The 15,749-nt window shown below is 50.7% G+C and overlaps 1 protein-coding gene across 2 annotated transcripts in view; it reads right to left on the bottom strand.

Moving 5' to 3' along the window:
- The window catches only part of TECPR2 (tectonin beta-propeller repeat containing 2), a 90,849-nt gene that overhangs the window by 47,352 nt on the left and 27,748 nt on the right, over positions 1-15,749 (bottom strand). For both annotated transcript variants that reach the window (XM_081048426.1, XM_081048427.1), the window contains exons 6-10: positions 10,566-10,878; positions 8,028-8,160; positions 4,671-4,973; positions 2,450-3,450; positions 207-390 (exon numbers count right to left, since the gene is read on the bottom strand). In XM_081048426.1, coding sequence (XP_080904552.1) covers positions 207-390; positions 2,450-3,450; positions 4,671-4,973; positions 8,028-8,160; positions 10,566-10,878 — 1,934 coding nt within the window. The remainder of the gene's footprint in view (positions 1-206; positions 391-2,449; positions 3,451-4,670; positions 4,974-8,027; positions 8,161-10,565; positions 10,879-15,749) is intronic.

Raw genomic sequence — 15,749 nt, 5'->3', positions numbered from 1 at the left:
AATTAATAAAAAACCAAAACCTCAAACCGAACACACATTAGCACTATTTACTAACTGATATCCAGCAAAGCAATTCATGTTCTTTGGAGAAAACCCCTCACCCTAGCGGGAAAGGCACGTCTTGAGTGGCTGGAGTTGCTGCGGGGAGGGGATCGGGTGCTAAGGGGGCTCCACCTGGGTGGGGAGGCGGGGCCGGGGAGTCGAACCTGAGGGTGAGACTGCCACCTGCTGGACGGCATCTTCAAACTTCTGCCAGCGCAGCCCAGCGCCTGGCAACGCACTGCAGAACAGGCCACCTTTGTAGTCCAGGCACCAAATGTACTTCTCGGAGACCACCAAGCTGAGTATGCCATAGCCGGGGCCAGAGTAGCCCATCCAGCTTTCTGCAAACTAACAAGGACAGAGCCCAGTGAGTGCTGCGGAATTGACACGCTCACTGCATTTGCCGTACTGTTGTCCACAAGAAAAGCATGCAGACACCACTGAAGTCAGAGCTGAAAGGATCTTCCAGAAGCCATGCAGAGAGCCGCCCCAGCTATCTCTGGGCCATCCTCTAATAGAAGCATTCCGAAATGGGAGCTGTTGTCCCCTCTGGACCCCCTAGCATGCCTGAATACCACTTGGTTGTATTATGACATCCTTCCTAACATAATGCTTACATTAAAAGGATCTGGCTTCACTCTACAGGCATACCTCACTTCACACAAAGACACATGTTCCTGAACATGTGCACGCAAATTGATGTTTTGTACGTAATATCATCACAGATGCGTGAGGAGAAGCAGCACACCATCTGCTTTCCCATCACATTTTCTCAAGCATTGTTCCAATCACCGGGCACAGGCACACCATGTGGCTGATGGAAATCTGGCCAGGACGCTCTGCCAGATTGAATTTGCAGCGTAAAGTGCAGTTGCTGGGATTCTTTTAAAAATGAAACGAACTAAAGTTTTTGTGCTTCAACAAAAGAAACTGCAAAAGAAGTCAATGTATTTGCACAATTTCCCACATATGGAAGTTAACTGCTTCAAAGAGAATGGTACCCCGCCCTTTGTATTCTGGTTCTGCTCATCATGACAAGCCTTATCCACCCCCACAACTCTCACCCCCCACAATTTCCTGGCTTTCCAGCTCCCTGGAGAAGCTGGGGGTGGAGGGCTTGAAGGCAGGGGACAGGTCCTCAAAGTGCCACGCTCCCTGTTCCTGGGGAAGGGCTCTTCTAAAGTTCTGGCCTAAAATCCCCATGGGCCACCCCCACAGACCCGTCTGCCTGGTAATGCTGGCACTGGGCGGGCACCCCTGCTAACTTCCCACAGTCCTGCGCCTTGCTCATCACCAGAGTCCCACTCAATGAGACGATGGGCACTCGTGTCTGGTCCTCCCTGAGACTGAGATCCACGATCAGCAGGCCCCTGGCATCAAGGGCAGCCTGGCAGCCTGGGTGACCAAGAAAGGAAGGATGCGGGAGCCAGAGGCCTAGCCTTTTTGCATTCTGCCTCAAAACAGCCAAGTAAGGAGTGTCTCTCTCGAGGCCGGGCAGCAGAGACTGAGAGGCGTCCCGGGGCCGGCCCTGCCCTTGCTCCGACCCGTACAGCCATTCAACTGTCCTGAGTCTCAGTTTCCTCCTCCGTGAAACAGGGACCACAACGGTACCTACTTCCTCGCTTATTTTGTTTCTGGAGAAGTAAATGAGCTAAACTCGTGAAGTGCTTAGCATGGTGCCTGGCTCACGCGAGAGCTGCCCAAGTGTCACAATTAGCATGGGAAGACCCAGCGGTACATGGGGGAAAAGCACACGGAGCTGTAAGTTCTCACTCATAACCCACACCTCATGTCTACTTAGTAGGAAAAGTTACAACACATGGTTCATTCTGAAACCAAGTACCTCTAAAAATAATTACTTGCTGAAGAAAGTAAGCACTTCTTAACAATCACTTTGTTCTATAAAATGCCCAAGAACAGTCAATGATCATCTCCTGGGTATGTGGGCTCGGGGGACCCGCAGGACACTGGATCCCAAGCCTGGTTTCTGCTCTGCCTCTGGCTGAGGACACAGCAGTCTGAGGGACCAAGGTCTTGCCGCTGGCTCTCTCCGCCTCCCACCTGCTCAGAGCCTTCCCCACCACAAGTGTGTAGCCCTCTGCCCCCCCCCCCCCCGTTTTCTGGAACGGCCCAGGGGCCCATTCAGCCCTTCCTGGAGATGACTACCACAAAGCACCTGTGCCGGACAAGACACGACGCTGCTGTTGCTGGAGAAGCGGGTTCCTGAGCAAGGGCGCGACAGGTCAGCACTAGACCAGCCATTCAAGGTCCCTGTGTCAGAAACCCCCCAAACCCAGACTTCAAAACATGTGGCCTACAGGTTTTGTGGTAGGAATATAATTTCTTTCCATCAAAAAAAAAATAATCAGTGTGCCAATGACTTCCCTAAAGAAAGAAGCCCACACACCTGATCTGACTTTAGCAGCCCAGTGTCATCAGCGGCTGGCTGGCTCAGGTCCTGTGGGGAGCGACTGCCTCCAAGATCTGTCATGCTCATCTCCGAGGACGAAGAGGGCAGCCCGTGGGCATAGATGTCCTCCTCATCGCTGGATGTCAACGCCTGGTCCCGTGAAGGCTGCTCGAGGTGAGGCTCGTGGGCGCTGGCTGACACGGCAGAGCCCAGCGGAGCCAGCTGTTTGCCCACCCTTCCCAAGTCACATTCAGAAGTGACCACTGCTTGCTGGTCCATGGCATCAGCAGGGACAGTGTGCCAGGGATTTGAGCCGAGGTGGCCAGGGGCCCCCACGTGGCCTAGGAAGCCCTGCTTTTCCCTGGGCTCCTCGGTGCTGCTCTTGTCAGCTTTGGTCCCCAGCAGCCACCCCTCAGCACTGGGGGCCCAACTGAGGCTGGAAGGCACTGGGGGTGAGTCCAGGAGGGGTGCTTCAGAAAATGTGCCTTGGCGGTCATCAGGCTCCCAGCCCCCCACCTCCTGGGCCTCAGCAGAGCTGTCTTGTTCTCGGCAGGGTGACTGTCTGCCACTCAGTCCATCATCCTCAGGACAAGGCTCCTCGAGTTCTGTGAGGTCACTTCTATCCAAGCCTCCGCCTCGCCCCACCTGTGAGAGCGAATGCAACAGCCCACTGCGCGGCTCGGGCTCGCCTGCCAGGTTAAGGCCTGAGCTTTCCGTCCTACTGTCATCTTCTTCACTCAGCAAGTCAAGGGTGGGTTCAGGCACTTCCAGGACACTAAACCCTTCCGGGTCATGATTTTCCTGCAGGACACCGTTGGCCTCGCTGCTGAGGTTGCTCTCCTGGTCGGGAGACTCTGTGCTCAGCTGGTCCACAGTGCTGCCCAAACTTGAGGTCAAGGACAGCAGGTCTGTGTGGAGGGACTGGGGGCTGTCACCAGGAAACTCACAGCAGGGAGTCGATTCAAGGGAGCTGTGGCAGGCGGTCCTGCTTCCGCCTTCTAATTTAAAACAAGAACGTTTAAAATGAGGTATGGCTCTATACAAAGGCACGAATTAAAAACCAAAATTTTGGCTTAAGAAAAAATACATTTTAAATGAAGGATGTTTTAATGGATGAAGAATAAATCTCTTAAGTACAAACTATCCCAACATGAGGATGTTTTAAGTGGATGCAAATTTCCCACATATGATGGACTCTGAAGCCTCACTCACAAAATGTTAAATGAGAAAAAAAAGGAACAATGGCTAACAGACCAATTTTTAAAAATTATTAAAATACTTAGGAATCCGAAACATTTTCCTTCAATACTGTAGTGATCTTTAGCGAAAGAGGCTAAACAGGGACCAAGGAGTCAAAAGTTAGATATTCAACATTAAAGCCCATATCCAGTAATACATTCAACACTAAACATAAAATGAGTCCTCTAAGTACCAGCGTAAGTCTTGTTTCCATGACTTTTCCTCTAAGTTCACAGACCCTCAGGTCTAATGAACAGTATTCATGAAGAAACCAAAAATGTTATTGAAATATTTAAAAGTAGAAAACCCAGGCCTATTAGGCAGGGTGCTGAGCACACAGGTATGTTACTATCTGAACCTTACAGAGACACTTTACATGTGCATATGACACATACCACATTTCACGGTACAGCTCCTCAGAGGAGGGGATGCATGTGCTTTATGTGTGTGTGTAACATACCACATTTCACGGTACAGCTCCTCACAGGAGGGGACGTATGTGCTTTATGTGTGCGTGTAACATACTCCATTTCATGGTACAGCTCATCACAGGAGGGGATGCATGTGCTTTACGTGTGCGTATAACACATACCACATTTCACGGTACAGCTCCTCATAGGAGGGGGTGCATGTGCTTTATGTGTGTGTGTAACACCCCATTTCATGGTACAGCTCGTCACAGGAGAGGATGCATGTGCTTTACGTGTGCGTGTGACATACCACATTTCATGGTATAGCTCCTCATAGGAGGGGGTGCATGTGCTTTACATGTGCATATAACATACATTTCATGGTACAGCTCCTCACAGGAGGGGATGTATGTGCTCTATGTGTGTGTGTAACATACCCCTTTCATGGTACAGCTCCTCACAGGAGGGGATGCATGTGCTGTCCGTGAAATGGTATGTGCTCACACAGGACAAGCAGCGTCCCCGAAGCCCCTGAGTGGGAGGGCCAGTGAGGCTCTGCACAAGCCTACCTGTCTTCTTCCGCTTCTTCTTTTTCACTCTGAGAGGCTTCACGACAAGCTCCTGGTCGAAGTCTTCCGAGCTGATCACGCTGAACCTTTGCGTGGTGGGCTGGCCTCCCTTGCCCGACTCCGGGGCTACCAGGGGCCCTGAGCCGCTGTCGGTGGAGTTGAGCGAGCTGCTTCTGCTCCGCGGCTCACTGGCCACGGATGTGCCCCTGAGCCTGGTGTCGGAAGCCGTGGCCCCCGCCGGCTTCTCCACACGCTGCACGTGGGTTTGCTCTGCACATCCCGGCGACTCCAGACTGTCGCGCACTGAGAAAGAAGACTCCGGTTTCAGTGCTGATTATCTGAGAGAGGATGACGTGCTTTCTTATTCATGCTATCCTGCCCTAAATACCAGCCTGCTGAATCCAGAGAACTAGTGAAACGACAGACTCACACAAAAGATGCCAACAAACGGCTTCTGTCCTCTAGGAAGCTCATTACCAAGACCAGTAAGTCACCACCGCTGTCTTGTAAATAACTCAACAGGAAGGGACTGCCACTAAGGATGGAGCAGGTCTCACTTTGACTCACAAATCCAAAGGGCTCAAAGCGATTGCATACTCATCCTATGCCTTGAATACCTTCAATATTACTCAAAGGGCACTTGAAAAAGACGTCTGTAATTACAGTTCTCAGGTTTTACAGAGGGAAAGGTAAGTTTCCACTAGGACGGACTTAAGTTCATTAAAGCAGTCAGCGTCCTGGGTAAGCAGAGGGCAGAGTGAGAAGTGGATGGCAGAATGTCTCGTCCTGTGCTCTGTCCCCATGACCAGCAGCTGGCCAGGCTGGTTCTAGCCATAATCCCCTCAACACAGGACCGCAGGCCATGGTGACCCACTCAGCCATCCTTTTGTTATGGAGTGTCTACTGTGTGCCGGATGGACGCAGTTCTAGGGGCTCACACACGGACATCACCCGGACAGACAGTCAGGAACTCCTGCTCTCTGCTGGTGGTCAGGGGCAGACTGCAGTCTCTGGAGCACACACTGGGGACTAGAAGAGCAGGACCCTGCAGAGTGAAGCCCAGGGCAGGGGAGTGACTTGACAATTCCACAAGCTATAGGCAGATCGCATGTAGAGCTGCACTGTCCAGTATAGTAGCCACTAGCCATGTAGCTATTTAAATGCCAATGAATTACAATGAAAGAAAACTTAAAATTCAGTTCCTCAGTTGCATTCGGCACATGTTAAGTGCTCAGCAGCCATGTGTGGACCGTGCAGATACAATGTGTCACTGCAGAAGGGCCTTGCGGACAGTAGGGGGGTCTTGGGCTCAGCCTCAGGGCTCCATTGTCACTTCTCTTCTGCAAGCTGCCCCTCATTGCACTGCTAAGGGCCCCAGCTCAGAAACTCAAGTCAGAGCTCATTCCCTTTCTTTTGAAATCTGATTTGGAATAACATTCATTCCAACTTGCTCTCTGTGATTTAAGAGGTAATTCACTCCCCTTTCTCTCCATCTCTTACAGATTATAATTTAGGACCAGGGAAGCTCCTACTACATTTTCATCTTTCCAAGTGCTCAATACCCAGCTAATGTTGAGACTGTTCTTTCTCTTTTCCCGTTAACATTGCAGAAAGGTAAAAAGCTATGGTAAGGTCCCATGAAGGCTGGTCCGGGCAGTCTGCGGCCCGTCCTGTGACCAAGGGCAGGGCACGTGGCTGCCTCTGTAGCCTGCAGGTTTGCAGTCAGCCGCCTCTTCCTGTCCAGGACCCCGTGCCCTCCTGCAGTTACTCAGACGTAATTGACGCTGACTAGAGGAGAAGTAACAGCGAGGCTGGCCTGTGGCAGACATGTCACGGGACCCCAGCAAGCCCACAGCTACACCAAAGGGTCAACCTTCTGACTAATGTGAGGCAGAGAAATGCTGGCCGAAGCAGAAATCTGAGCGGTAGTTTGGGGCTCGCCTCCCACTACCCCAATCCTGTTTTCCAACCTGTAAAATGAGGAATCACCTTACTACCAAACATGTACTGAGTGAGGTCTCTGGTACCTACCATGTGCTGTGTTAGGGTCATGAAGGTGAGTCACAAGATCCTCGCAACCAAAACATGCATTGCTTTGTGAGGGTAAATGGTAAGGAAACAACTCTGAACTCAAAGCAGCGGGAGGAAAAAGGCCCCAGGAACTCAGTGAAGACACGGGGTGACGGACTTAACCGAGGCACTCAGGGAAAGTGTCACAAATGCAGTGGCCCCTGCACTGGGTGGCGTGCAGGGGATGGGAGAGGCATGGGGCAGAGGGCAGCAGCCCAATCGAGGCAGGCTGCGTTTGGGGCACCCATGTGTGCTGCCTGACGTGTCCAGGGCACAGGGGCAGTGTGGGGGAGCTGGCAGCAGTGGACTGGAGGAGCCCTGCATACCACCCCGTACATGGTGGCAAGAGGGGCACGGCAAACAGAAAGGGACAAGGCCCCTCCAACCCCAGGCGGGAAGGCGGCCTGGGTGGGACGGCAGTAGCAGGGAGATGGGTCTCATGTTTCCCACAAGTTTGTTAGGAGAGTCAAACAGGACGCCTGTGACACTGCTCTATGAACTTCAGAGGTCACACACATGCGGGGGCTCTGGGGCCAGACAGGTGCCCCTGGTGTGCAGCTCACGCGTCCCAGTGGTGGTGTCTGTGGGCCCCTCATGGCACCTTGCAAAGCCTCAGCTTCCTCAGCTGTAGACTCCGGGCCTTCCATACGGGGTTGCTGGGGGTTTTGTAAGATCGCGCCTGTTAAGTGCTTAGCGCAGCCTCTGGAACACAGTCCGCACACGTGAATGCGGCGAGCAGGGGGGCACAGCTGTCACCAACAGGACAATGGTCACTGACCAGCCCAAACACGTCCAGTGCCGTGGCTCTACGCACGGGAATACATATCCAGATTCTCTACTCGTTAGAATTTGGGCTTATATCAATTACAAAAACAGTCAAAGGCACATAGATAAAACTACAAGGGAAAACTGTGTGAAGGGTAAAAGACGTGCCAGATGACAGATGTGAAGGTCCTAAAATCTTATGCAAATCTGTGTCTTTTGGAGCATTAATCCCACACGCGGTCCAGACTAGCAGAGATCAGTCAGGTGGGCACTGAGTTGTCCCTCCAACTCCCCCGACCTCCCATCTTCCAGACCCAGGGGGGCAACCCGACCCAATGGGGACTGTCTGACATAGGCCATCAAGTAGGTAACCTTCAAGAAAAGTACTGTAAACGATATGCTAGGAATCATAGAAACCCTCCTTGATTAGATGGCTACAATCATTTAACCAGCAAAATGGTAAGTTTTATAAATTACAAACGGCAATTACATACACACAGTACATTTATAACCAATACAAACCTATTGATGCTAGTCCTTCAGGCCTGCTCGAAATTCTTATAATGTTCCTATCTCCCTTTAAGAGAAATATTTCATGTTCTGTGCAGGAAACAGACACGATATCACCTGATCCTTCCAAACCAGCAATTGTGGCCTGTCCAAAAAAACAAAAACAAAAACAAACAAACAAAAAATCACAAAACCTGGCAGCAGTAATAGTTCAGAGCACACGAACATGTGTAGGAGCCCAGATGAGTCAGAGGGTACCTGCACTTTGTTTTGACCACTTCAGGGAGCTCCGCAGAATAACTGAATCCAAAGCCAGGTAATAGCTAACCGATATGTGACTTGGAGTTACACCTTGCCAGTTAATTTACGGGACTAAGCAAGCAGTCTGTCCCCCACCTCTCAGCCACTCCCTGGACCATGTCCTGCCTTGCTCCCCACTCTCTGTAACATGGGGCTCCCCTTCCTGGGGGACTGGCGTGTGGCCTCACACAACCGGCCGGCTGTCCTCGTCCATGTTTCAGGTACATACAACCACCAGTCCAAACCCACCCTGTTCCTCCATGACGTCATGCCTCTGCTTGAATATTTTTCCTGTCCCTTATTCCCTGGGACAGTTCCAACTTGATTCAGATGCCACCTCCTTGGGAAGCGTTCGCACCTCCTTGGCAATGCCCAGGATTCCTCAGCGCTCACTGCACTTTATACAGCCCCCGTGTGGCACGTCACCCCTGGGCTGGAATAATGTGCCCACAGGCCTAGCCCCCCGTTCTGTGCAGTCCTGTGGGACAGACTGGGATGCACTTGCCTGCGGTTCTGAATGAGTAAATGAAGGGACAGAGGGTTCCTCTAATGCAGGGGTGTCCAAACTGTGACTCGCAATCCACTGTTAATTGGCCGGCAGCAAATTCCAAAAATATATTTAGTTTACTTAAATAAACCAGGTGAGGCAATACGTACTTCACCTCGAGTGAGTGGCCCAGCTGTTTGTGTATTTTACCGCATATGGCCCTTGGTGGAAAACGCTGAAAAAAGTTTGGACACCCCTGCTCTAATGTCACATCAAAGCAGACAGCAAACAAAACACAGGACTTCCTGAGCCCGCACTGATGTTTAAAAACTTTTTGCTTTTCAGTCAACAGTGCAAATAAGAGACTAGTTCACTGTCGAAGAGGAAAAGGTCTGAGCTCTTTGTTAATTCTTAAATAATCCCAATGGACAGCTGGAAACACGCCAGTAGTCTGAATGCTGCTGACCATGTCGGCATGTTCAGACCCTGGTGGTGACCACGTCAGCTCGGGGACACCCTGTCTCCATTCTCGGCCTGTGGAATGAGGTTAATCATACCCACAGGGCTCAGAGGAGAAGCTGACGTGCAGTCATGGGTCTGCACCCCACCAATTAGCACGTGCAAAGAGCGCTGGCAGAAGAAGTTAAGTTCTCTGTAACTGGGGAACAGCACAAAGACGTCCTTCACAATGTTCCTTACGAAAGAAACAAAGTCAGGGCTAAAAGATAGCCCTGGTGGCCCCACCCACTCATACCCCTCCCGTTCCACGTAAGGAAGCTGAGGGGCTGCTGTTCAGAGGCAGAACCAGGCTCGACTCCTCCCGAGACAAAGCTCCAGCCCAGTCCTGCCTCTGCAGTCAGCTTTCTCTCCACCGTACCAGGCCACCTGTGTCACCAGGCAGGGCTGAGGACAGTTAGTAAGGCTTCAGGGAGGTGCAGATGATCTCATTTTCTGTTGACACACACCAACTAAGAAAACACTTTAATTTCCACAGTGAAGCTCGGCGTGTGAAAGAAAAGGGTGTCTGTCAGAGGCGTGCTGGATTCAAGGAGGGGGGAGGTGAGCAGGACGGGCGGGTGGAGGATGGGCAGTGGGAATTATCAATTATCTACAAAAGAGTAAAAGCTCCGCTCTGAAGACGAGGAGAAACTGAAACGGAACAGCTGGTTGTTTTAAGTTCTTATATCTGACTAATGGTAATCATCTGTTATACCCTGATTTAAACAGAAATTGTTTCCTACCATGATTTAATGATCCTGGAAAGTTATCCATGATACATCACTAAGTATAGTGTTAAAAAAAAAAAAAAGAAAGAAAGAAAAAGGCAAAGTAATGTGGCTCCACTTGAGTAAAAGAACAGGGTGGAAAGAAAGCTGGAGAGAAACCCCTGTGCCGCTCCGCGGTGTCCAGGCCAGGGCTCCGAAGTGACTCGTTTAGTGTCTGTCCTGCGTGAGTTTTCATTACATTCACTCATAGTCATTTGGTAGTCAGGAAAAACATGATCCAAATAGACTATGAAGAACAAGTTTACTTTTGTGCTTAAATACAAAAACCGCACACAATTTCTGGGCAGGAGGCAGGGCTATGAGTATCAAACCAAGTATTTTTTTCCAATCTACAGAAATAGCCAAAGCTTCATTTGATTTCCTCAACTGGCCCAGAGAAAAAAGTAGCACCTGCACTGTTTCTTTCAGCATTCGGAGAAGCAGGTAAGCAGTCCCTTGCCTTCGGACGTTGAGATGTGGTATGGCCACTTCGCTTACCTGGTTGATGGTGTCGAGAAGGTAAATGCTATATTCATTCCAACTCAACACCCAGCCTTCTTGGAAGAAACATGAAACAAGCCCCAGGTGTTTCTCGGGTACGCTGCCACTTCCCCTGTCACAGGATTCCAGACGCGGATACAGTTCAAAAGGCTTGACTCCTCCGGCAAAGACATCTTTTAAGATAAACGTGGCTTGAACAGTCCCACGGATGTCAGCCTTCCACAGCCGGAGCCCCGGCCGCGACGCGTACAAGGTTAGATCACTTTGCTTACAAAGTCCTGGTATAAAACACGCACCAAATTTCCCAGTGCTGAAATTACAAGAGAAAAAGGAAAAACAGACACAGACCGATTTAAAGGGATTGCGGCAATCCTGATAGTCACCACAACAGGAATTTCTTGGCGAAGCCTAAACAAGATTGATTTTTTTTCAAACCCTTTTCTACATTCCTGTTGTTCACTGACCCACACTGTCATCCCTGTGCCTCCGAGGACAAGGTCTGTCTTACACTCCTTAAGACCCCCCCCCCAGCGCTGTGTGCCCTGAGCACACTTCTGGTGTGTGCCCTGATAAGCACACTTCCTGGTTTCAAGGTCATTATTTCCTGTGTAATCACTGCGGCTCGTGCTGTACTTGGCACTTTATCTCCACTCTCTCGTTTAATCTTCACAACAACCCTGTGAGGCAAATATTACAACTCCCGTTTTAGAGAAGAGGAAACTGAGGCAGGAGGTGACAGATGCAGGTTGGCCCCCCCTCTCCCTGCTCTGAAATCCTGCTCCTTCTAATGTCTGGTTGCCGGGCTTACTCCAACACCCCCACAAGTGAGCTTGACCTTAGGATCAAGGCAGCCCTTTCAGAATTTCTCTAAACCATCAGAGGGACCAAATTTTCCTTCTCGTCCCCAGGCTTGGTACTTTTTCCTATTTTAAAAATTATGGAATATCTAACACAAACAAAAAGATATATGTTATATATATATATACACACATATATATATACACACATATACATATATATACATATATATATACATATATATACATATACATATATATACATATATATATATATATATATATATATATATATATATAAGTTTAAAGCCTAATAATGAAATCTATATCTGGGAACCCATCCCTCAACTTGGGAAATAAACCCTCAGTGGCATTGTTGCTCTCTCCTGCTCCTAGAAGCTCCTGCCCCCTCTGTTCTCCTAGTGTGAACACCAGGCTGAATTTTGGGTTGTTATTCCCTTGCTTTTATTGATAGTTTTGCCACATAGCCCTGTACCCCTAAACACTGCATCATAAATATTATTTGTCTTTCATTTGTGTTAAAAACAACATGATGTTCTTTGTATGCTTTTGAAACTTGATTTTAACTTCAGTTATATTTCTAAGACACATCCCTGCTGATAAAAAGCTGTAGCTCCTTCCTTTTCACTGCTATATAGTATTCCACACTTTATTTTCTCACTCCCTTGTTGATGGGTATCTGAATCACTTCCTCACATTAGTGCTATGAACATTCTGCACAGCACCTCCCAGGACACAGGTGTAAGAGTTTGTCAAGGAGTGTTCAGAAGTGGAATTGTTGGGGTGCTGAGTAAGAGCAAATTCAAGTTTGAAGACAATTTCACTCTTTTTCAACGTGATCGTACCAACCTACACTTCCGTCAGCAATCTAAGAGTTCTCACTGCTCCACATCTTTGCCCAATCTCAGACTTCCACTGGAGTTCAATTTGAAGAGTTTCAGTTCAACTGTAAGTCCTGCTGGTTCCAAAATATTTCTGATTTTGACCAGCAGAAAGAGTACTGGCTTTTGATCGACCGCTGGGCTCACTTTCCAGCCTTGACATTTAATAGCTACGTGGTGTATAACCTCGTTATACCTCAGTTTGCTCATCTGTAAACCAGGGATAATAATTCCCACCTCAAAGGTGAAGTGAGGGTTAAATGACATAACCTATGAAGGCAATGCCTGTGACATCGCAAGTCCCCACAAAAACTCGACTCCATGCACGATGTTGCAGGTGCTCACAGCTGGGAGCCACCTCTAACTACCTATGTCACCACTGCATGGTCACTGTAATACAGGGACTCAGCTCCTGCTCCCCGCACAAGAACACAGGATATGGTGAAGCCAAGGAACACCAACAGAGCCATGGATGGGGGTTCAAGCTGCACACAGAGGAGTATAGACAAGGGGACACGTTCGGACCGGGGCATGAGAAGGCTGGACCCTGGTCCCTGCATGGGCAATCGCCAGGTGAGAAACAGGGAATGGGCACTCTGGGCAAAGGGACATGCTGAGCAGGGTCTTGGCGGGAGGCTGGCTTTAAGGAAGTGCTGAAACGTGTGGGTCAGGAGAAAGCAGGTAAGTTGGGATAACCAGCCAGAGCCAGCCAGGTGCAAAGGTCCTCAACCCCCGACCTGGCCACCACCCACTGCAGTGTGATTCTGCAGCACTTGCTGATGTCACTCTGAAGTGGACCCCAGAACCCTAAGTTTTAAGGTCGAAGCACTGCAGGATCCTAAAACCATAAATAAATTCACCTAATTCCTTAGTTTTGGTGGGGATGATTTCTAGAAAAATCGTTGATGACTTTCAAAAATCTACTGTGATTCATTCCCTTTATGGGCCACATTAATATGAAAGGAGTGCTTTCAGGTTAACACATTCTAACCATAAAATAATGTTTTCTAATTTTATGTATGATTTATGGTGCCACAGACCTGAAATGCTGAACATGGACGCGGACACCAAAATGAGAGAATGGAAGTCTGAGACGGGTGTGAAGCATGAGCCAAGCCGTGACAAGAATCTCAGCAGCCCAATGCCCAAAGGTCAACAGACAGGCATGACAGTGACACTGTCCCAGAACTTGACGCTGGCTCTGACTGGGGTACAGGTCACACTGCAACACCCAGCATGGACTGCAGTACACATGCGCTGCTGGAACAGGCTGTCCCTGACGCCTGGACGGCAGGAGACACGGCAACAGGTATGGAGAGGGTCCTGACATATATGCCAAAGAAACACAGAGAACAAAGATGACACACGTGCGGGGATGGCCAGGGTCTGAAGTTTTCTGGCAGTAACACATGTATTATTTGTCCAACCTGAGGAGGCTCACAGATCAGAGGACCACTTCATCGCCCACCGCCGAGTCCCCCCACCGGCCGGCACCTGCCCCTGACCCACAGCCCCACAGCCACTGCGGTCCCCTCCTGAGTCATGGGACACCCAGAGCCCTGGCCTGATCCCGGGCCGTGGCTTTGACGCTCCCTCAGACCAGATGCTATTCTCACACTTTATTTAGGCTTCAGCTCAAAGATCACTTCCCTGCGGAGGCCTTTCCCGACCATTCTATCCAAGGGAAGCCTCCTGCCCCTCCCCCGCCATGGTTCACCCGTTGTTCCCTCCACAGCCCTTACTCCAGCCCCAACATTTCTCTTGCTTGAGGGCACAGACCTGTCCCCAGTGTGCACTGTGTGCTGCTGCCCAGCAGGCACTCACCCCACACGTACTGAATGAAGCCCGGCGTCCCAGGTGGCCATGCCAGCACGCAACAGAAGACAGCACTGAAGACACAGAGCTTGGAACTTTCCCGTTTATTCTGTGTCCTCCCTCACCTCTCTAAGGCTCTATAAAATAACACCGACCCCCTTGGAGAAAGCGGACACATTTATTTGTGTCTGTGTCCTGGAACGGTGCCTGGCACACAGTCCATCTTTAATCAGCGCTGCCAGGACCGGACACCGGGAGAGGCTGGCAGAAAAGTGCTCACATTTCACAAAACAATCACAAGGCCAGGTGGGAAGACAAAGACCGTTGGGAATATGACCCATGTGAAAGGAAACTGGTTTGTAAAGCTCTCTATACTCCCCCTTCCTTCCAAAAAGACACACTGCAGTACGACCCTGACAGACGAGCCAGGACAAAATGTCAGGCAGAAGCTGCGGCACCGGCAGAGGAAACCAGGACCCATCCTGAGAACACTAAGGCCGAGCTACAAATTTCACTGTGTTTACCAGGGGCCAATAAGATTTCTGCTATAAACAGGCCAAACTGTTGATGGGAAGTAGGAGGTTCTCAGCAGAAGCGAGGGTTGGCATGGCAGTGTCTTTTCATAGCTAAGGGCTGCCACACAGAAGAGAATAAACTTCCACTGTGCTGCTGTGAAGGATGGGACACAGAATAATGGGAACCGCGAGGACCAGAGGCTGACCTCACCCAACCTTCTCCCGATGGCACCACCAGCCTCAGCCGGTCCTCATCAACGCGTGCCAGTCCCACGTTTCCAAGTCAGCCTGCTCTCCCCTCTCCACTACGCCACCCAACCCTCTCCTCCTGCCTCCAGCCCATCTGCCCCCACATGTGATTCTCTGTAGGCACTGGGGCCCCTCTGCTGGGGACTCGGCCAGCTCCCGCCCAGCCTCTTCCACTCCCCCAACCTGACTCAGGATAAGGAGGGTCAACTCTCCCACTCTATGAACCCCCTCCCCATGGACCCTGCCCCCACACAAACCTCCACACAGAGTTCTACAAGCATGCTTTGGGGGGATAGAGGGTGGCACCCAAGTGCTGCTGCCACCTTCTCTCCCCCAGATGCAGGCAGGTGAACTTGGCCTAACCCTCCTTGTCACTGTTTTCCTTTCAGGCATCAAGTCACAGGAGGGACACCCTTTCAGCCTGGAACCTTTCACCCCTTCCAGAACCCCGCCCCCCGGGGGCTAATTCTACTCCTGCCCCTGGCCCCCACTCCTTCTGGAAGGCTTCCCTCCCCCCGGCTGGCTCAGAAGCCTGACTGCAGACAGCACCCTGCACACGCTGCTCCACAGCAGGTCACACAACTGCTGATGACCTTCCTGCTGAGCTCACTAAGTTTCCATGCTCACACCGGCCTTGCCGACCAGTTACCCCGAGTCTGCCACAGCCTGCATAGCACACACAGGGCAGAGGCACCCAGCGAATGCTGGCTCGTCAGGGCTGTGAGGGGTGGTGCCTGCACAGGAGCGGGCACAGAGCAGACCGCCTCGTGGCTTCCCCAGGCCCTGGCCCTCGTGGCAGAGTGGCCGCACATGCAGAGGGACGCATGCTTCCTCTGTCTGACACCGGGATGAGGCACCCTGGGCAGACTGGAGGTCCACCAGGAAGCCCAGGCTTCGAGCCGC

Source organism: Rhinolophus hipposideros (assembly GCF_964194185.1).
Source record: "Rhinolophus hipposideros genome assembly, chromosome: 5".
Taxonomy (NCBI): Eukaryota; Metazoa; Chordata; class Mammalia; order Chiroptera; family Rhinolophidae; genus Rhinolophus; species Rhinolophus hipposideros.
This window is presented reverse-complemented; position numbering and strand designations above follow the sequence as displayed.